This window comes from Trachurus japonicus, chromosome 16 (assembly GCF_045865225.1).
Source record: "Trachurus japonicus isolate A0001 chromosome 16, Traja_1.0".
In the NCBI taxonomy this organism is placed as follows: Eukaryota; Metazoa; Chordata; class Actinopteri; order Carangiformes; family Carangidae; genus Trachurus; species Trachurus japonicus.
In genome coordinates, this window is record NC_140922.1 from 10,426,496 (window position 1) to 10,449,845 (window position 23,350).

Below are 23,350 nucleotides of genomic sequence, written 5' to 3' on the forward strand. Positions count from 1 at the left end.
CTGTGGTCAAAGTAAATGAACACCTTTGGCTTGGCTCATCTTACTTGCAATGCACATATGGCTGTGGTTTAGGAGGACTTAATCAACTTAGTTAAAGATAGTTAAATTACCTGTTCTACAACCAAGTATAGGCTAAAAGATTTTACCCCTCCATCTCTGGTCCCATGGTCATTAACACCTTTCATTGCAACAGAGATGCTTATAAGATACATAAAACCTGTGGATTCTTTTATTGTTGGTTGAACAGCCAGGCAAATTACAATGGTTAAAAGTTAAAAGTAGCGCTGCCACACAGTGACAATAATTTCTAAGAATTCATGATTTCTTTTGTCTAAGCACTCGTATGATATTCTTCAGCAGCCAGAAAAATGTAGTGGGGTTAAATAAACAGTTTGGTGGGACGTTGAGTGGCGCAGGAGGTTAAGCAGGCGCCCCATGTAAGGCTACAGTCCTGCTGCAGGCGGCCTCGTTTCAAATCCTGCATTGGGCAGCCCTTTCCTGCATGTCATTCCCCCTTTTCTGTGTCTCTCAACTGTTCTATCTAATAAGGGCATGAAAAACCAAAAAATATACTTAAGAAAAATAACAGTGGATGCATGTAGCAGAAAATGAACAGACTTTAAGAACAGGGATCTCAGAGCTGTAAGTGCAACGCCTGACAAGTGGCACGATGTAACTGGATACCTATTTATTCCACTGGTTTGAGATACTTCAGTAGACATATCTGCGGTGCGTGTGCTGTCCTTTTGGTTTTCTTCACATACACTTCATTGCCATTCAAATGTTAATGATGTTCTTTTTTACTCCATGCTATGTTTTTTTTTTTTTTTTTTACAGGTAGAGTCTACTTAAAAGTACAGCTAATTCAAATTGACATAATATAACACAATGAGCATGATGCATTGTATCTCCAGCAGTGTCAACATTGCTCAAATTAGTTCCACCATCTAAAACAGTTACACTTTTACACATTTATGCATCTGTGCTTTTCAGTAAAATTAAAAAAGCAACATTTTCAATCCAGGTCAGTATATTCAGCGTGGTGTTTTGTGGCCTACTTCTACCTCCCTACATCTTCATCTTGTGTGTCTGTCTGGACCCATAGCGCCATGTCTTAGAGGAGGATTTACCACAGTAGGCTAATGTAAACCGAGAAGACATATCGATTATTCATTGTATTCTTTGTCCGCAGTTGTTTTAATCCCACCTCAATTAAAATGATGCATTGCATAGGTTATCTAATAGCTATTATTATAATGCTTAGCCTATTTTACATACACAGATCCCTGTGCTTCAGAGGAGCTACTGAATCTATGAAGAAGGATTGTGTTTGAGTGACCTTTATTATTTCCCATATTATCAATGAACAGGCCAAACCTACAAGTGGAAATTAATGTGTCCACTTGCATTGTGTATTTTTTTTTTCTTCATTAGTGAGGCGGAAATTCGTGGCAGCAACATGGGATTATATTTCTCAACTGAGCACTACAAAGCAAAACCCGATCCGCTGCTATTACGTAACAGCCGGTGACATAACTCTCTCCAGCCCGGGATGGTCAGGGCGCACGGGGAGAGCAGGGAGGAGGAGGAGGAGGAGGGGGAGGGGGAGGAGGAGAGGTAGGGGCCGGGGAGCGCGGCTTGTGCACGGCCAGGCCGGTCCAGCTGCACTCGCTCCACTCTGCTGCTTTAACCTCAAGGGGGAATTAAATTATTTCAAAACATTCACACAGGCACGGAGGAGGTGGACTGCTGAACCAAGGAAGGTGGACAGAGAGAGAGAGAGGGTAAAGAGGATGACAGCCGACTTTTGGGACCGGCTGTAAAGGACGGGAAGGAAGGAGGCGGGATGGCTGTGCATGTTTTCAAATGCCTGCGGCGGCCCGGGCGCTAGAGGAACCAACAGGTAGTATCCTACAGGAGCGCCACTGTTGATAACATTAGTGCATGCATCCTCTGTCCAATGGCGGCAGGTGGAGTTCATAACAAATCGTTTGTGTGTGTGTGTTTGTGTGTGTGTGTCTCTCTCTCTGTGTGTGAGAAGTGAGTGTGTAGGGCCACCCAGTGTTTTGACAGGAGAGTTATGGACTATGAAGAGCTCGACGTGCCCCCCGTTGACACCCCCATCAAAAGAGGTAAGAGGATCCATCACTGAGGTTGTACTCTGCAGATTACATGTGTAGGGCCGTTTAAACTCGCATGCCTCTGCAGATAACATGGTCAACAAATAACTTGTTTGCTCTGGTTGTGTTATTTCATGTCCGTGCACCAAGTAAACCTTGCACTCATCTCCCAGCATGCCATCCTCTGCCCCCTCTCTATCTCACTTTTGCTTACCAATTCCCTGCACCTGTCTCCTATTTCTGTATCCCCGAGTCACTGCACTCACTATTATCTTCTTTCCCTCCACTCTCATCTTTACCCCATTAACCCTACTCATCCTTTTCATTGGGGTGTGGTTATTAAGGTGCTGTGAGTGGGTAAGAATGGCAGTAAGCCGTAGTAATCCTTGGGGATTAGGTGTTATTTTTGCTTCTGTTTTTGGTCAATGCTTTTCTATTCAGAGCCTCTCCCAGGCTAAAATCAAACCATTGGCAGTCACTGGAGATAAGACACCTTGTCCCTGTGCCACGGAGACCCACTGCACACCTTTCCTACTAGTCTCATAGCACAGAGGCACAATTTTAGTAGAGTTACTCCTACAAGTACAACCATATGGGCAACTGCATCTCTAAGTGTTCGATGAACTTGAGGTGCAGGTGTTTTTTTTTTTTTTTTTTGCATAGGTGGAACAATATTTAATATATTTTTAAACATTGCAAGTATCATACCTCAATATTGCCCCATGTAAAGACCTGCAAGGTAAATGTAACTTAAATTGACAATTCAATTCAATTCAATTCAATTCAATTCAATTCAAAAACACTTTATTTGTCCCTGGGGGGCAATTTAAAAGAGCATGAAAGTAGCTTTGAAAGGCAACACATGTCACAGACTTAAAGACACAGCAAGGTCGACATCAAGGGTCGACAAACACAGATAAAAAAATTAATCAATATCAATGACACAGAAGCATGCAGTTTCTGTTTTACTTTGATGATTTTTGAGAAAAAAAAACCTCAAAAGTATAAAATTTATCCACAAACAATTTCCTGTAACCTTTGACTGTTTCTGTTGAGAAGGTTTAAACTGTTCATTGAAAGTTAGATTAGAAAGTAAAGAAAGCCAAAAGTAATGTTGGCCTAAGTAATTACATTCTTCCTCGATTTTCTTATTTTATTTAAAACAATGTGTTTTGTCTGGAGTGATTTAAGAGCGCAATTACAAAGACACAATTTGAAACAGAGGACAAGAGTGAAAAGACTTGTTATCATTACTGTATATTTTATGGAAAGCTTACAGTAGAATATAATCAAGAGAGAAAGACAGAGTAGAGTATACAGTCTGCACTGCAGGTAAAAATAGACAACTTTTTTTTTCTTTTTTTTTTCTTTTTTACCACAGTTTCTGTTAACTTAAACCTCACTTTCCCACCTTGGTTCAGTGAAACTCAAGCTACGTAGCCACATGTTGCTGAAACCCACAGCATTACATTAGAAATTCTTGTGAAGGGGGCAAAAGTCCCTGCAAGAAAGACCAAGAGTCCCTGCTGCAGAGGCCCAGGTTTGAATCTGACCTGCCCCCTCTTTCTCCCCTGCCTTACCCATCTATCTCCGCTGTCCCACCAATGAAGGCAAAAATGTTACAGTGGTGAAAATTAATTGCTAAATGAATTGAATATGTTGCACTCTAAAGGTGGAGCTGGAACCACGTTATACACAAATTACAACACAGGCTTTTTTAAAGATGAAATAAAATATGAAAACAAAGGTTAAAGGATTCTGTGAGAACAACAACAGCAGCTGTAATGCTGTAATGGTGTTTTAATCTGTTTGAAGTGAAGTTTCAGTGTGGTTGTGCTGTTTCTCACACTGCTGAGATGGCTCATCTGAAGGTAATGAGTGTCTTGGTTTTAGTGGCTGATGTGGGTGTCTTCTCATTTTTCTTGAGCACAAGGTTTGCGTGTCTAGTACCTCATTGTTCCTCATTGCTCTTCCCCCTGTGGAGTAAATCTCTGCTCCGATTTATTATTGGATACCAACTGGCTGGTGTCCCACAGGGATATATTGTGGGTCCGATCATCCTGTGTATGTTAATGTGCTCAAATTTAAAATATATATATTTGTTTCTATTGTTACAGTATCTTTACCAAAGTGATAATATCTCATGGTCTGCCTGCTTATGTCTTGCAACTTAATACAGATAAGTATGATTTTATTTTTATGAGACCATGAGTTTTGGCCTTTCTATTATTTTTAAACCCTTTAAGATCACTTGTAAAAGTTTGAGCAGTTTGTTTTTTCTGTAACAAGAAAGCTTACAGATTAAAAAAATATATATCCTTGAAACAGTGAAATTTTATTTTGTTTCACCTTGAATGTCCAGATTTCCTTTTTTAAATTTTATTTAATTGCTTCATTTAAGTGAAAATAGAGAGCAATTTTTTAATTTTTTAATTTTGTTTTTATTTGTTTCATTAGTATTGAGGAATAAAGGCTAAGTGCACTTACAGGTTGACAACCTCACTTACCCTAACCATCATCCAATCCTGTTTTATCAAGTTAGGTTTCAACTAAATTTATACGTATGTATGTCTTTTTGCTTCCATGTAGACCACTGTTGTCAGACTTGATGGTTTTATTTGTTTGTTATTGATGTTACTTACTCACATTTTTTTCTACTTTAGACAGAAGTAGTTTAATGTATTTGCAGTATTTTTTTATGTGGTCTGTATTGGATGCGTTTGTGTTTTATATTCAGGCAGAGTTGCCAGCCTACTCTCTGGGCTCAGGGTCTTCAGTGTTGTTATGTAATGTAGCAACTGTCACTTCAGCACTCAGCTTAGATGTCAGAGTGTAGAGACGCAAGTGAGATTTTGACTGATGAGTGGTGGTGATGTTTGTGCCGCTGTACTTATCAGGCTCTTGTACTCAGCGGTAGGCATGTGTAGTGTGTGTTGGACGTAAGGCCTAGTTTGCCTTTTGCTAAATATGTACATTTACCTTGTACAGAGGCAGATGGTTCATCAGGTCCTTTTTCCACCATTATCCATCGTCCACAACTGTTCCGAGATCACATTTACGTTTTTAAAATGAATGACATTCACCTGGTGTGTGTTGTTGGTGACTTTCACCTGACTCATCTCTGTGTGTGACTCAACGGCTTTAATTTTGTAGATTTATTTACAGTGATTTGGTTTTCAGATTAAAACAACTCTGTTTGGATAAGAACAAACATCAAAACAGGTCTTGCTTGGACCATATTAATGCAATATTTATGTAGTTTTGGAATATTTTAACCTTGGTAAATATGTCAAAACAAATCCGCAGCTCTCAGATTGGAGACAATGCGTCTATCAGATAGACGCATTGTCAATCAGATAGACTCTATCTGATTGAAACGTACACGTTTTTACCTTTATTTGGCAAGCACCTTATGAGGTTTGCTCAGTTAGTGTTGAAATTTCTCTGCATTTTCCGTGTGTGTGTGTGTGTGTGTGTGTGTGTGTGTGTACTGCTCTGCTTTCATTCCATGCTTTTTGCTTATGAAGCAAAACTGATTTGATGAGGGGAGGAAAACAGTGGAAACCACAGAGGGCCTGATCAGGCGCCAGACAAAGACCGGCTAGCGCTACGTCTTTCACTGATACTTATCTCCCCTGCCTTCAACCCTCTCTGTCTCACACACACACACCCACACAGATACAGAACTCCAGAAATAACCTCCGTTGGTTCAGAACCGACCGTCCACACGCTCACTCGCGTTCACAGCAATTCAGACTTTCTCACAATTGCGGTCAAACAGGCAGACAAAAAAGGAGGACCTATTGCTTCACAGCTTCACAGACACCCACCTTCCTTTGCCTTCATCTGCTGCGTGTATGTGTGTATGTTGGTGTGTGTGTACATGTGCCAAAGACACTCACAAACATAACATAGACAGACACTACTGTAAATGAAAATCCTCTATTTTAACCCATCAATGCTTTTTATCTGTCCACAATCCAAGTACACGTGTTCATCAACAGTTACCAAAAAAAAAGCTACTGTGCTCTGCAAGGCCTGGACCAAACCACTATTGATTTGTAATTTGTAATAGCTGAATGAGTATTAGCATCAGTTTAAATCAGAGCCTGCTCAATTGCACATGTGTATTTTTTTATATTGCATGTACATTGCGCTTTATGTACTGACCCTATGGAGGTTTCAGTGATGGAATAAGTATTCAGATTATTGAGGTAAAAGGACCAATATGGAACTATGCAATAACAAGTAAAAGGTCCTGTGTTCAAAGTAGCACAATTATGAGCAAGAAACTGTATTTAAAGGGACAACGAGGAGTTTCTATTTGGTTATAAAAAAGTTTCACGTTAATGTGGATGAATCTACGCTACCCACACTTGTTAATGGCTCCGTTTTCGGTTTCACGGACGCTGCCCGGCGGGTCATGAGAATAACGCAGACGAATCGCCGTTTATGGTCGGAACTACGACGGTATGTGATCGTCTTCGAACCTCTGACTTTAATTCTTGATGAATGAAAACATTCTTGGCAAGACGTCCGTCTTGCGCCGGTCCAAGAATTTCACCGTGCGCGCGGAGGCTCATGGTAAATGTAGTATGAGAACACTTTTCTTTCCAAAACTCCTCGTTGTCCCTTTAACTGTAAGCACTCCATTATAATGTAAGCAGTTCGTCCCTTCTCGTCTCTTATACACCTACCTGCCCATGGGACAGGAGATGGAAATTAGCCGTACGGCTACAATCTCTTTTCATATTTACATTTTTCTTTTAAAATGTTCATTAATATGTTTTGTCCCATTTCTAAATAAATAAACTTGAAACTTGTAAACTTTGTTGGAGTTGGTCAAAGTGATGCTATTTTGGTCAGTTTTTAAACTGTAACCCCAGCTGTCAGATAAATGTAAAAGGGGAAAGTTTGCAATATTTCTTTCAGAATTGCAGCAGAAGTATGAAATAACAGAAAAGCAAAATAGTCAACCTAAGGAAAAAGGTCTAAAATTTGTACTAGAGTACTGCACTTGAGCAAATGTACTTAGTTCCAACCCTGGCATGTTTTGAATCATGGTCAAAAGCTGATGAAGCAGTTGTTTGGTAATGTTGTTTAGTCCTGGGTTCAGTCTCTTAAACAGAGTTCAGCCTTCGTGAAAACGCGCGCTTAAAAAACACAGCATATTGCAATTAATGGTTCTTTTCATTTGGGTTTTATCAGAGCTTGTAGGACAGATTTCCAGTAATTGTTGTTTATCTTTAATTGACTACCTGCATCTTTTTGTTTCCCTTAGGAGGAGCTGTGTCCAAGAAGACTCATCTGAGTGAGTTCTCTATAAAAACACTGTATCTGTTAGGTTAGCATGTGTGTGTGCATGTGTGTCTGCATGTGGCATTGGCATTGCTTGTGTTTGTGCTAGATATTTGTGCATGCATTGTGGTTAACTTCATAGTTAGTGAACATACAACACTGCACCTGTAGAGCCACACACACACACACACACACACACACACACACACACACACATATGCACACTGTGTGGTATAGCTGGAGTTGGGCCATTAGCAGCACAGTGTGTGTGTGTGTGTCGCACCTGTGCTGCCCACCACACACACACACACACACACACACACACTATGGTTTTGGCACTTTGGCATCTGAAAGCAGATGACAGCGATAACATCTTGTCTTTTTTTAACTTTTTGGTTTAACACTTTCTGCCACAACTTTAGCACACCTGGGTATGTTATCAAGTGTGAAGATACTGTGTGAAACGCACCACCAACCTTCATGTTAGGTGGTGTGGTGGTTATAAACAAACTGGGCGTCAATAATAACAAATTTATCAATCATAGCTGATGAGTGAGTGAACGTGTGTCTAAAGCCAGATATCTATAGAGATAGAGATCCATGGTGGTTGTGTCGTTCGGTGGATCAGTCACAGAGAGATGAGACAGAGCCGGGGAAAGCCGCGATAGATCCCAATGAAGTAAATTAACTCGAGTACAGATCCATTTCTGCTCGTTTTAGAGTTTCCATTTTCTGATTTATTCTTCTTCACTTCAATTCAGAGGCAAAACTTCCACAACATTTATCTGTCATATACAATCGATGTGGTAGAAAGACCAAACTACGTCTTCCATCACTGCAGGTGAAGTTGTTGCAAGAAGAAATGAACAATTATTTGACTAACTCGTGTGTATTTTTTAAAGTCAGTGCAAAGAAACATTCATTTGCACCCCAACCATCAGCAGGATGAATTGAGTTTGAGAATGAATTCAATTCAATTCAATTCAAAAAACTTTATTGTCTATTGCAAGGATAGAAAATTGTCATTAGTTTGGGCTCCAAAACAGTCAGACATACAAACACCAACATAAAAACTCACATTAAAAAATCTCACATAAAAGCTATAAAATTCACATGACGCTCGACGAATAAAATTATCTTACTCGACTGAAATGTTTCTATAACATACTTCTTTTTCTGCTTCCCCAGTTGCTCCTGTTGCAAAACGTTTGATATAAATTCTCAGGGCATCTTAAAGGTGCCAGTCGATGTATAGCTAAATTTTTTGACGTGTTGACCAAAGTGAGGGGGTGGAGGATAACAACAAAGGGATAAGGAAAAGTACCTTGAGAAAAAAGCAGAGCTAGGGGACAGTCCCCCCTTTCCTTTGTCTGTCTGTGTGTCTATCTGTCGCTCTCTCTCTCTCTCTCGCTCACACACACATACACTGTCACGCGCACACATGCTAACAAGGAAGGTGAGGCGGTGACTGACACTCAAAAGTCTGAATATGTGTGGTGAAGCTGCAGTGAGCACCCAGCCAGCCTTGCCTAAGGACGACGTAGAAAAAAAAAAGGCAGAAGAACGGCTGAACGAATAGGTGGTGCAAGAGAGAGAGTGTGTGAAAAGGAAGAACATTGATAGACAAAGTGAGAGGAAAAGTGAGTTTGTGAAAGTGGGACAAACATCTGAGACAAGTGGAGGAGTGGTGATGATGCGAGGTAGGGATGAAGTTCTTTGGTTGCTGTGTATGAGTGTGTGTTTGTGTGTATGTTTGTGTGTGGGCAGTGCAGGATATTTTATCAATTTGATCAAGTTTGTGGTCGTAGTTTTTCGCCATAATATCCAGATTTTGTAGCGAACGATTGTCATAATAATAATAATAACACATGTAATAGTGATAATTCCTTGTAATAATGGCACATCAAGGTTCTTTAATGTTTTTGTCAAAACTCCAAAATAATATGAATTCACGCAGACGGGTTTAGGCACCGACGGCATCAGCTATTTCAGCTTTATCACATAATGTGGTTACGCGCTTCACTCAGGTTCCCACTTTTCTTTTTTGATACCATCGGCTTTTACAGTGAAAGTTCAAAGTGGCTTAGAATTCATAATTTCTTCCCGAGTCCAAAACATTTCAAAATTATATGTTTTACTTAATATTTGCACTTACATCTGTGAGAAATCCCGTACCCAGACACGACAAATTCAGACGGATGATCTTTGTTTTGAAACTTAATTGTGTCTCTTCAGAGTTCTCGATTGGCTGACTGTCGGGTACGTTCACATCAATACGTGTGTTTCACTTGTATGGTTTGGTAACATGACTCAATTCTGAGCTCCCTTTGATGGATTAAAGATTTGAATCATGTCTCGGATATTTCTCCCCCCTCTCACTCCCACATATACAGTGCAACTAAGGTAAGAAACTGAGCTGATTTTAACGGGCGAGAATTGTGGTGCAGCGAGTTGTATAAAAAGTTGTACTCATTCAAACAGATTTCTCATATTTTGAGTTGATTCGCATTGGTTTTTGTTTAGTGCTGTCATGCTTCTATTGTCAGTGATCTCAATTGACAAAGTGAAACCACTGAAAACCCAAGGGACCAGATTATAAAATGACATTTGAAAAACTTTTTGCAAACACTTCCACTGAATTCTAACCCACGTAAAAACAAAAGAGACAGGAAAACAGGATGCTTCACAACTGCAGTGCATTAGATTTAATGGACTGACTCCATACTCCACACGCATGCAGCAGACAGGATGCAGAGGACATGGTAAATACTGTGAAACTGTGATCATAAAAATGGTTATATATTCTATTTCATGTGCACAAATATTCAAAATTAATAGAATAAAAGCACACAGAGGACAAGTGTCAAATAATGAGAAATAATGAATATGGTCTGCGCAACACACTAGACAGTTTTTCAGCTGCAACGTGAACACACACACACACACACTAAAATATACACACAGATCTGCAGCTGCTTGTTTGATGGCGCGTAGATGTAACTCGTCTCAGTCCTGCAGCTGTGTGCAGGAAGAGAAGGATTGCTCCCGCTGCAATATATGACTTTATATTTTTAGTCTTGTTGTTGTTCTTTTGTCTCAGCTGGTAAACAATTAATTATCTAATCTTCTAGCAGTACACACTCTCAGTGGACTTAGTACCGTCACAGTTGTTGTTGCGTTCGGGGGATTCCTATGTAGATTCTTATAGAGTTTCTTTATCAGAAAGGATTTCCTTGTTCCTTTGGGTGCAGAACCCTGCACACAGCACTTCCAAAGCAGCAGTAGCGGTTGGCTTCACATCAAAGCAAAGATCAAAATCGCAGGTGACACATTCCCTCCCAAAATATGGTAAAAGAAATACAACTGCTGAGCTGATTCATCCCCTTTGCCACTGTCAAAACACTACCTCTTTCAAACACCCCCAAATTCTTTCTACACTTCAAAGTCCAATATGATAAATCTGATGCTAATTAGTTCAGTTCTGCTTTGGTTTTGTCTTTTTCTCAGACAAGGTACTGTGGGTAAAATGTTCTCATTTTGTTATTTTCACATAGCCCATTGAAAGAAACTTGGTAAGGAGTTCACAAGTACGTGTCACAACCAACACAGGCTGATTCACGAACATAAAGTCCCTTCACGCCTGCAGACCTGTAGTCAGTCCGCAAATATGTCTTATATTCAGTACAGAAAAATGGGTTGATATTAAAAAACCTTGCTCTGTAATTATCAACAAGTACTTTTGCTTGATGATAGATACTATATGAGTCTCTTCTTTATTTCTTTTTCTGGTTTGGGCTTCAGACCTAAGTTGTGGCATCTTGCAAAGGAAATTATAATCTGATAAGCAAGTTTAATTATTATTTCAGTGGGTCAGTTTTAGAGCCATTAGAAACGATGTTCTGCTTTGCAGCAGGAGAAATGACGGAAAAGTTGGATTTGATTTTATACGTCATACGATATTTACCTTTCTCATTTACCATTTTTTCAAATGGAATTGCAAAATCTACATATTGTATATCATAATGCATAATATTGAATTTTGATACAGCAGAAAATACAGCGTTATCGTGATGCATCTTCTTTTAAATTAAAGCGTTTGGAATATTTTAAACAACTTGCCTCTGCAATATATTTAACTGAAATTAAAGAAAAATGTACATGAAAGAATATTGCAACATGAATTAAAAAAGAAAATCTACTATGAATTATAATTAGAAACATTATTGTCTGAATGTTTTTATCACTTCACATGAATTCGGAAAAATAAACTTTCAACTAGTAATGTTGTAACTAAAATATAGCGCTCTAACAACGCTTTATACGCCAATTTGTGACTGATTTACAGTCTATTTGTTAAGCAATACAAAAAGTTTTTTAGTGTGTTTGTATGTGCCTACGTGTATACAAGCTTTGTCTGCACTCTTGCGTGTGCACCAAAGGTAAGCTTCCGTCAGAGGAAAGTTGAGGTTTTTTGTCCGTTTACAGTGCAAAGAACAGACTGCTGACGAGGCAGAGACTGAATGAGTTGAGTGGCAGTCTGTACCATCGACCCCCAGATGTTCCACATAGACACACATACACACACACACACACACACACATACAAGCGCACATACGCAATCAATTTCACGCAAAAGTGGTGAAAGTACTGAGATAACCTCTTTCTAGGTTGAACTCTTTGGGTTTTTTTTTCTCTTCTTGTTTCTTTCATTTTCTCAGTGTCTGGTATTTTGCAATAGGCCTACATTTCATTTTATTTCCCACTCCTAAATGTTTGTGTATATTTAAGGCTTGTTTGATTTATTGTATTTGGAAGGTTAGAGGTCAGATTCAGAGTCACCAAACGTCGAAAACTCGGAAGATGCTCCACTCGTGAGAAACCTGTAATTGTTACATGATTTCTCTTTGTTGTTTGTACAATGACCCTGACTGAAATGTACTGTGGGAGTGTGAAAATCATTAATGACACAAAATACTGATTGAAGGGTGTGAATGAGACCATCTCTGTGAAGTAGCGTCTTGGTAAACTTTGTACTCGGAAGCGTGGGAGGTGGCACTATTTTGACATGCCAGAATATTTCCATGCGCACCCATACTCAAACGTCGGGTCGTTTTACATCGTGCTGCACATAATGCATTCATTTTAGAATTAAAAATGAATATTGATTGAAAAACAAATCTCACTTAAGTATACACTAAATACGTTAGTACAGCTGTGTGTGGTGAATTTACGATTGGATGGTTCGATCAAGTCATTTTCTTTATATAGCACATTTTACGTATGTGTGCTTTTCCGTAAAATACAAGAAACATTTCAAAAGAATGAGGTAAAAAGGAGATATATAGATTACACACACACACACACACACACACACACACACACACACACACACACACACACACACACACACACACACAAAGAAAAAGGCTGCTTTTAAAAGAAGACACAGTTGCAAGTACACATAGGAAGTACTAGGTTGTAGCCGGTGAGCATATAGGGAGAGGCCGTATCATCAGAGGTCTTGTAAACAAGTACTTGTAGTTTCTCAGTCCCAGTTACCACTCTGGCTGCAATACTTTTAATGACCTAAAGCCCGCTTCTTGTCTTTTTGGGAAGTCGTGAAAAATCTGATGATACCAATAGCAAACATGTATAGATTTAATAACGGTGGATCGGAAACTGAACTTTGTGGAACCCCACATAAAAATATTGACTTCTTCAGATGTGAAGGTGCCAGTAGTTTGAAATAAGTCCACTAAAAATATGTTGTGAACCACTGCAGAACATGTTCTTATAACCCAATATAGTTTTCAGGTATATTTAGTTGAATGCCATGATCAAAAACATCGCAAGTGGCATTTAACATCTTGTCGCACAGGTTGTGGGGGGGCTAGGTAACGTTTATCTCAAACGTGTGTGAGGAAGAGACATGTAGAGAGACGTTACGTGTAATTTAAACGGTTCTCAGGGCCGATTGACTAGGTGGCGTTATTGCAAATTGTGGCATATTGCAACTAAAGTAAACAGTGTTGTTACTAAGCATTATATGCTTAAAGGTGTACAGAAATGCCCGTTTGTCCTGTTTGTCGCGCCGAGTTGTCACGAGCTGCAACACGAGTTTACGCAAGTAAGGAAAACAAATTTGATTGGTCGTTATCGAGCGGGCGGGATATTCAAAGCTTGGGGCGAGACCGAGATCCGTGTGTGTGTGTGCCTCAGACGTTTGAATGACGGATTACGGATCCAATATCAGTGGCTGGTGAATCGTGTGCAGGCTGACGTATAATCTGTGCGCCTGCATTATCCAATGCGGAAAAAAAAAATACACACTTTCATCCCGGATTTACTCAAAAATAGAATTTTGCACAAAGTTTGGCCTACATCGTCTGATAGATGAGTTATTACACTAATTTTATGACCCAGAGTGGGTTTAAATTCAATTTTCTTTTCTGTACACCTTTAAGCAGCTATGATAATTGTTATAGAGCACTTACCACACATGAGAAACCATAGAGATGCAGATTTACAGTAAAAAATAAATATATTTGTCATGTTGAACTGTGAAGCACTTCTGCTATGTGAGGAGTGAAAAAGTGAAATGTTTAATTCAAAGCACGTCTTTGCTGGTATTTAGCCAAATTGTGTGCAAGATATAAAAACCCAGTCTTAGGTTACTGAAGGACAGTCTAATGGAAGAATTGTAGGCAGTTTGTTGTGTTTTCTTTTTTTAGTGTGTTGATCTCTATCTTTCTCTCTCTCTCTCTCTCTCTCTCTCTCTCTCTCTCTCTCTCACACACACACACACACACACACACACACATGCGTGTAAACACACACAAGGAGATGCTTGGTTTGATTGGTCTAGGCCTGTGGCTGGAGATAAGACAGAGAGACAAAAAACGTGAATGTAGGTTCCTCAGTGTATATCTGGTGTCAGGTTAATTTCATTCTACAGCCTCTGGTGTCTGGATATTCAATCACCATCAAAGACAGATCCATTTGGTTCAGTGTGCGACTCCCAAAAGAAGTAATGATTTAATTTGCTTTGTGTATCATTTAAATTTAGTGGAGTAACAGTATCACCAGAGTTAAATGGTAACGTGGAAAGTTGATGGGGGAGCAGCACATGTGATTGCTGTGTGCGTTTTGTGTGTGCGAGTGCGTGTGTGAACAGTGAAAGGTTGTGGGTCACAGTGGATTTCCTGTTGTTTGAGGTTGACAATCAGAACTGAAATAGCGAAAAATAGAGACCACTGATGTTTTCTCCACCTATCATCGTTGCAGTTCAGTAACCTTTTTTTTTATTTAAAAAAAATGGTATTTAGGTGCCTGCAGGAAAACATTTCCAATGAGCAATTTTACCAAATCAAATGTAATTAAAATCAGTGAAATTCTCTAATCCTTATCTATCTATCTTGAGGTTAATCAGTCACGTCTATTAGCAGCTGCTGCAAACTTATCAGATTTGATGATTAATCCTGCTTTGTCATACACGCTTAGTAATTTCTTCATCTGTATTTATTTTACCTCAGACTGGAGCTGAAGTCACGCCGGGAGCCTTCAGGTGATCCCTGTGGCAGTAGATAAAGAGGGCACACACTGACACACTAACACACACTCGTGTGTGTGAATAAATCTGACACAGTTATGCACGGAAACGCAAATACTACCGTACACTGTATAAGCATTTACACAAGCCTGGCTTGCAGAAGACGTTCACACTGTCAGCGCATTTGTAAAAGGAAGACAGAAGATGACAGGAACAGATAAAGTTGTAGATTATTTAGGGTTAGAAAACAAAAGGAAGGCAATAGTGCACGCTCTGCTTCCTGTATGCGTGTCATCATTCAATGTTAATGTAGCAGTGTCATATAATGTGAATTTTTACAGCATGTGATGCACGGTTCTGCATCAGTTTTGTTTGAGAGGATATATTTTCGAGGACAAACCATAAAACCTTCCACACACGTCACCAGGACAGCCTGACAGCTTTAATGGATCAAATCACTTTTGATTGTGACAAAAATCGCCACCAGGCAAAAGGCTGAGGGGTGTTTGCAGAGATCAGGGGCACGGAGGGGGGTGGGGGGTGGCGGGGTGGGAGGGGGATGGCCATTACTGGCAGTGATGAAGGAGAGAGTGCATTACTGGCAGCTGTGTCCTTTATGAGCGAGACAGAGAAGGATTCACAAAGAAAGAGATGACATGAAAGAGGGACAGTCAGATTGAAAGAGAAGCCAGTCAACCACTTAAAAGGACTCTGAGGTTGACACCTTCATATTCTCTGCCTGGCTCCATTTGCAAATATTCCACACTACCTGAAGACTCTGTCCTCGTCGTATTTGATGTTGTTTTTGTTCATTAAGTCAGGAGGTGTTTAAGAGGAAAATACCTTTGGTTTACTCTGGTCACACAACAAATGATAGATGTTTCAGGGGAAGTACAGCAGGTCTGACTGTGGGAATCGTTCTTCATTTTATGTGTTTGGGCAAAAATATGCAGTGTCATTCTCCAGTGGTTCAGACTGGTGTTTCTCAAATCTTTGGTATTTGTTGGTCAGTTTTAGTCATGTCGTAAAAATAAAGTTTAATTTCATAAAACTGATTAATTTACATTTCTTTTGTCTTTGCAATTCACATTAACATTTTAATCGTTTACCCTCATCATCCTGTCACCTGCCTTGGGTTGTTCGTTTTGTGAAACTGATGATCCAGTATCTGTGAACTGAAAACTTGTTTGCTTGCAAACTCATACTGAGTGAAGCTTTGAAAATGGCCACATAACTGCTTTTCTTTCTGTGGTTTTTTTTTTTTCAGCTCAGATTGAAGTTATTCCATGCAAGATCTGTGGTGATAAATCCTCTGGAGTGCATTATGGAGTCATCACATGCGAAGGCTGCAAGGTGAAACACAACAGCATTAGATACAGCGTGTGCACACTCACACAAACACAAACTCACATACACACAACTTTAACAGCGATACAACAGGTCTGGCTACACCTAAAGCTACCAGCTTCTCTAAAGCTAACACTATATTTTGTTTGCTGTAACCTGTTGTGGGTTTATGTTGGTTAGCCTCAAGTTGGACAGACCATGGTGTCTCTCTCTCTGTTGACCTACTTCCCAGCAAGAAACCAAACAAGCTTTCCCAAAATGTCTTTAATCATTAGAGTGAGACCAGTTTATCAAGCAATGGCAAGTGTTTCTAAAATAAGATTAGATAAGATAATACTTAATTAATCCCCAAAGGGAAATTCATTTGTTTGGCAGCTCATCTCCCATTTGCAGAAGAATTAAAAAGCCTGATGGCTGAAGGTACAAAGGATCAACTACATCTGTAGGAGCCAATATTGTTGTGAAGTCGGTTGGCTTTAAAGCGAAGTTCAGTCTAAAGTGTTTGCCACTGCAATATCTCTCCGTCCTGCAGCGAAGAGAGAGGAGCCGTCCACCACTGCTGTTTTTTGGTCCTTTGAGGTGTTATATGAAGTTGATCCTAGTTGTTCAGAATGGCCTCAACCATCGTCAGTGTCAGCATCTCTCCACCTCATCCCCCAGTGCGTCCATCAGGGAAACATGACTGAAGTCTCCTGATATTATTAAAAGTGCCTCAGGATGTTTAGTCTGTATCCTAGAAACGACTTCATGGAGAACGTCACAGCGGTTGCCATGGATGGGACGTACACGTACAAGTACTGATGATATGAAAAATGTCTACTTTCTGAATCTCCACCAATATCTCCAGCTCATCACTCAACTCTCGAGAATTGACATTTCCCCTGACGGCAGAAAGGGCCTCCAGTACATTTCCACTTTCAAGCCTTCACCTTTGCACCAGCAGCACGGCAACCACGAAAACGCCTCTTCATCTCAGCTGGAGCAGGGTGGCGTCCTCCAGACCTGCTCCGTTTTCAATGAAAAAAGCTCCTCTCCTGAACCAACTCCTCTCCCCACATGTGTATCCATCAGTAATTGACAAAACAGGACAAAAACATAAAAAAAATCAAGCAAAGATTGAGCAAAAACTCAGAGCTACCAGACTTTGCTGCTCCCAGTTGAAGCTTCTATTTTGCTATCGCATAAGTAACAAGAAAATACAGAGAGAGACTTTATGCCGTCTTAGTTCATCAATTAGAAGTGTCAGGTTTATTTTTCAACTGTAAAATGTCCATAATGCTCACTACATATCACATTTTGAATAACTGACATACCATCATCAGACGTTTGTAACACAAATATCAATATATCAGCCTCAAAGGCCCTGTTTCTTTTTGACTGTTAACCATGAGTGTATCACCCCTCAGGGATTTTTCCGGCGCAGCCAGCTGCCCACCGTGTCGTACTCCTGCTCCCGGCAGAACAACTGTAAGATTGACCGGGCCAGCCGCAACCGTTGCCAACACTGCCGTCTGCAGAAGTGCTTGGCCCAGGGCATGAGCAGAGATGGTGCGACACAAACACACGCACACTGATGCACAGACCGACCCGCTCTGTTCTTAATTCTTAGCATCTTCCTCTTCTTCTTCTTTTTTTTTTTTTTTTTTTACTTCCTCAGCTGTGAAGTTTGGACGGATGTCTAAACGTCAGCGGGACTCTCTGATTGCTGAAGTGGAGAGGCACCGACAGCAGCAACAGCAGCAGCAGCAGCAGCTTCAGGGAGACGCCCAGTCTCTGCTGTCCTACCCCACCAAAGCCCGACAAGACCGCTCGCCCCAGCTCCTTCAGCCCATGGCCTCGGCCTACTCCTTCACTCGTGAGGCCGAGCTCCTCTCCTACACCACTGATGTCCATCCGTACGTCGTGTGCTCCCCGAACGAGTCACAGGTGTCAGGAATGATCTACCGAGGCTCCGGTGTCTCTCCGACATTGAGATCCCAGGAGAAGGGGAACAACGGTGGACACCTTGATATTAGAGGTGAGGCACTTGTGTGTGAACACACTTTACTGTGTTGCAGCTGCCTTTATCCTCCTGTTTCTGTCCCTGATATGTTTCTACTCTTCACACCAGGTTTTGACTCCAGACAGCCATCTCATGATCTGATGTCAATTCACCCCTACAACCCTCTGGAGGACCCTTACAGCGTCTATCCTCATTCCCTGCGAAACATAGGTGTGGAAACGGCAACAGTTGGCAAACATGCGCCTAAGTTTGCTGTGTTCTTGATATTAATGAGTGTCTCGACTTCTTTCAGATGAGCTGTGTGTCAGCATTGTGCGTTCCCACAGAGAGACCAGTCAGTACAGAGTGGAGGAGCTGCAGGCTCTCAGATGGAAGCTGTTCAGCCGGGAGGAGATCCAGGCCTACCAGAGCAAAGTATACCAATGACACTGCTTTATGGGTTCTCAGACATTGTCTTGCATCGGTGTGACCTTATTGAGACAGTGTCAAAACAAAACATGTCATTTCAGATGCCACTTCTTTGTTTGATGAATCAAACTGAAAGTACTTGTTTCATCATTTCCTCCTCCTCATGTTTCTTCCTCTTTGATCATGCGGAAAGTTTATGTTCAATTTTAAGTTAACGATACTAAAGCACATTAGAGTATAATATATGCCATTTCTTTTGATATTTGACTGTGGTGAATTATGAGATGTGGAAACTTGATATGTTTGATCAGGAGAAAGAGCGGTAGACTGAGGCATGTGTGGAGGTGTGTAGGATTTGAGCTCTGTCTGGTTGTTTCAGTGTTGATGATGCTGATGTTAAGTTGTAAAATATTCGCTGAAAAGTTAACTCACCGTGTTTTTTTCTCTGTCCTACTCTCAGACAGTGGATGAGATGTGGCAGCACTGTGCCATCCGACTGACCGATGCCGTGCAGTACGTGGTGGAGTTCGCAAAACACATCCCAGGCTTTCGCATGCTCAGCCAGAACGACCAGATCGCGCTTCTCAAGACAGGTGAGGTTACCTGCCACCTACAAAAACGAACCATCAGCTTTCATCTCAATCTAAATGGCTTCGAATCTCTCTTGTCTCGTTGTCTCTTTCGGTCACACAGGCTCCATGGAAGTTGTTCTGGTCAGGATGAGTCGGTTCTTCAACACAGAGAACAACACTGTCTTTTTTGATGGGAAATTTGCAGGAGTTGAAGTCTTCAAGTCTTTGGGTGAGGACTTCTCTACATGATCATACATGATGCACATAATGCAGATGTGAAGCCATTTGTGCAATGAGTTGACAATGTAAATGTGGTTTATCAGAGCTCTGTGGTGTCTTTTCTTGCAGCATGTGGCGACTTGATCTCAGCAGTGTTTGATTTTGCTCATGACATGTGCGGTCTCAAGCTCAGTGAGCAGCAGATCGCTCTCTTCAGTGCTCTGGTGCTGATCAACGCAGGTAAGATCAGCTCACCTGGAGGCCCACATTTCTTAGAAAAGATTGTGTAGTCCTAATTTTCATATTTCATGTATACATTTATTCATACATTTACACCCAGCATCCACGGTTAACTGATGATGTTACTGTCTAAATCTGATCTTTGCGTCATGGACATTACATCACTACAAAACTGTCATCTGTCTTTGTGCAATATTGTTATATTATTATCATAAAGTAGTAAGTTGTCATTTTAACATAGTTTCAGCCATGGTTTTGATGGTTTCGGTCATTCTCCACCTCTCTGCCCCACCTAGTGGCTGATAGTCATGGTAACGTTTACAACAGTGGACATAGTAAGTGCATCTTCTTATACTTCTTTGCTTTTGTTTCTGTCCTTCTGTGCAGACCGTCCATGCCTGGAAGACAGAGGCAGGGTTCAGCGGGTCCAAAGAAACGTGGATGCAGGACTAACACACATTTTACATCGAGACAACCAAGACAACCTAGTGCACAAGGTATGTGTCCCTCTATAGAGTACAGGCAAGAATGGCTCAAAAGCAATCGTAGTCATAAGAATACAGTTTTTCTCTACAGGACGTGCTTACTTTACTTTACTTTGCCCCATCTAAATGTGTCTGTGTCCTCCATTGCAGCTGTACCAGAGGATGGCAGTGTTGCGTTCACTGTGCAGCCTTCACATGGAGAAGCTCCGTTGGTTCAGTCAGCGTTACCCTCTCACTGCTCACTCTCTCTTCCCTCCACTCTACAAGGAGCTGTTCGCCTCAGAGGCAGAGCTGATGCCAGGGACCACTCACTGAGGATTGACTAAAATATGCAAACACACACACATAGACATACATTGTTTTAATCACTTTCTGACAGAATCTATTTTTCTAATAATGAAGACAAATGAGAAAAGCTCAGTAATCTTAGTGTGTTAAGTATTACATGACTTCCAGCAGAGCTTTGTGTCGGTAGCTTATGTTAAACATACATTTCAATATTTTGATAGCTTAAAACTATTTTGATTATTCTGAGGAAACACATGTTATGTTGTTATTTGATGCTGCACTGTCAGTGGGGTACAGGATTCATTTTGTCTCAGGACTATGCACTATTGTGACTCTGTCCAGTTGCAGCTACTTTGTGTCACAGTGCTGTCAGACAGAGAGATTCAAAGAGGCAGGTACAGTGACAGCGTTTTGAGGCCAAACTCGAAGCGACATTTCACCCAAAATCTACCTTTTATATACCTAATTATAATCATTTGGCTTAGTCGTCAGCTTGGAAACACTGCAGATTCAAATCCAAATGAGTTTGTCTGCACATTACAAAACCGAGAAATTTGATATAAGATGACAGTTGTATATATTTATGTAATTATAAACAACAAGTCGTGTAAAAAAGCAAAGACGGAATAACGCAGTCACGCGCAATGTGCTTGCTCAGCCAAAAAGCCAGGAAACGTACAATAGTTTTGCAATACAGTTCTGGATGTTGACCCAGTTTCACAACACAACCAGCTTTACACAATCCCCTTCCTCTGTCCATACATGTAATCGATGTGCCATCAAAATTCATACAATGTTCACGCCTAAATCTGGATAAATAACCAGACTGCATCTTTACCCCTCATGTACAATCCTGTTAGAGCTTGTTAGAAACAGCCCTACATTAGTTTGAACAAAATAGATCCACCTGCTTATTATACCCAGTGTTTAAGCCCCAGAGGTTTATGGCTGCAGCATTTCTGTAATATAAATGTTCGAGCCATTTAGCAGAGGTTTAAAGAAGTGACAGTGGACATGGGGTAATCTAAGAAAGTTTACAAGATCTCACTGTAATACCACCTGAAGGAGCGTGGAGAACAGGCTGTACCCCCATACTTCAGTAATGTTTGATATTTGAGGATAGATATATGTGGAAAAACTGAAATAGATCATATTTGCCCCTTTTCTCCAAAACAAGCAGCAACTTGCCTCTTTGTATCTTTATGTCTCTAGAGAAGTGTTTCTCCTCAGGTTGATGTTGTCACAATTTGACTAATAAGTCCTATAAAGCAGCAGTACCTCTAAAATCCTTTTCCTTTTGTGTTTGAAACAGGCTTTTATATCTTTCAAGCTTTGAGAAGACGTTGCATTAAATGTAGGAAAAATATTCAATTAAAAATGTGGAGATACTGTAGATGTCTCTTCCGCTGTGTGCAAACTTTCCCCCTTTTTACAGATGAGCTTACATTTGTTTTGTTTTCTCTACATATCTTTGAACAAAGAAAGACTCAAAAGGCAGTATGGGGGCTTTCAGCATTAAGTACTGTATGTCCGGATGTAGTTCTGTCTGTTCCCAGAGCAGCTGAGATTATAATGAAGATAAGTCCATGTAAATCTTCTAATAAACTGCTGAGGCTGTGACACCAAGCAGATGTGATAACTTTATTTGTCTCTTTGTGAACATGCAGTAATATAAACTGAGAGAAACAGACATGTGAGAAACAAGATTCAAAATGCTAGTGTACAAAAAACACAGTTTATTCAAAGCAGACAGTTGATAAACATGATTTATCATTCTCAGTAGCATAACGACCTTCAGCCAGAGGTTATTAGAGTAAAACCAGCCTGATGTGCTTTGGCTTGGGACCTTTATCGGAGTCGTCCTGTACAGCCAGACAGTATCAGCACCGAACTAGAGCTGCAACTGCAGAATTTAACACAAAGGAAATATTAGTCATTGTGGATGACGGTAGAGCACACTGTGTGTTATATGTGTTGTCAGGTTGTCATAGACAAAAACAATTGCTCAACAAGTAAAGAGGAAGCAAATTTAAAGTCTATGAGTCAGTTGCATTTGGTAAAAAAAAAAAAGTGACTTTCTCATGCAAAAAAGCCACAAAGATGTTATGTCAAATGTACTTCCATTTGCAGCTACAAATCTGGCTGCTTAAAAAAAAAAGAAAAAAAGGAAAAATGCCTACTGTGTGTGGCTTTCTAAAACATAACTTTCATCTACAATGAGTTTTTCTTTCATATTTCAGTTTGGTTTGGGAAGACATGTGTAAACAATGTGAATGTTCTTTCTCATTGCACTGGTAGCAACAATTGCATCCACATTCATTTTGTTGCTTTTTTCTTTATCCGTTCACAATCTTAAAAATCTACAAAAACAAATAAACTATATCTGATTTTTACTCTTTAAAGAGATAGAAACATTGGCTGTTGGTAGATTTAACTCATGCATATATTTTGACTGAAAAAAAAAGTGTTGCATTCAATTGCCTCAATACTTTCATGACAAATTACAATTGAACTTTTCCCTGTATGAGTATGACAGGGAGTCATTTCAGCCCATTCTTGGGTTTGTTTGCTTGTCTTTGCTCTCTGACCTCTCAGGGGAATTTCTACCAGGGAAAACACTTCTGTAGAGTTTCCGGCTCCCATTTCTCACCACCACCACCACCACAACAACAACCAACGGCAACAACTGAGAACTCTGATCCTGAGATCCTCTGTATATGATGGGAATGAGCTGTGGGAATAAAAGTAAAGCAAGATAATCCTTCCACTTTACTTGTCTTAAAGAGAGTCTACAGCAGGGAGGACGCCTCTTGTCTGATCTG

The 23,350-nt window shown here is 40.4% G+C and overlaps 1 protein-coding gene across 2 annotated transcripts; it reads left to right on the forward strand.

Moving 5' to 3' along the window:
- Positions 1-1,770: 1,770 nt before the first annotated feature.
- On the forward strand, positions 1,771-21,697 carry rorc (RAR-related orphan receptor C). Of its 2 annotated transcripts, XM_085801240.1 has the most exons (13): positions 1,771-1,903; positions 2,042-2,132; positions 7,402-7,431; positions 16,235-16,320; positions 17,721-17,862; positions 17,972-18,331; positions 18,425-18,526; positions 18,609-18,730; positions 19,185-19,317; positions 19,418-19,525; positions 19,645-19,755; positions 20,143-20,252; positions 20,391-21,697. In XM_085801240.1, the coding sequence occupies exons 2-13, from the start codon at positions 2,081-2,083 to the stop codon at positions 20,553-20,555; spliced, it is 1,521 nt and encodes a 506-aa protein (XP_085657366.1). In that variant the 5' UTR covers positions 1,771-1,903; positions 2,042-2,080; the 3' UTR covers positions 20,556-21,697. The 2 variants fall into 2 exon arrangements, with proteins under 2 accessions (XP_085657366.1, XP_085657367.1); XM_085801241.1 differs by lacking the exons at positions 1,771-1,903; positions 2,042-2,132; positions 7,402-7,431 and adding an exon at positions 8,910-9,118.
- The last annotated feature ends 1,653 nt before the right edge of the window (positions 21,698-23,350 follow it).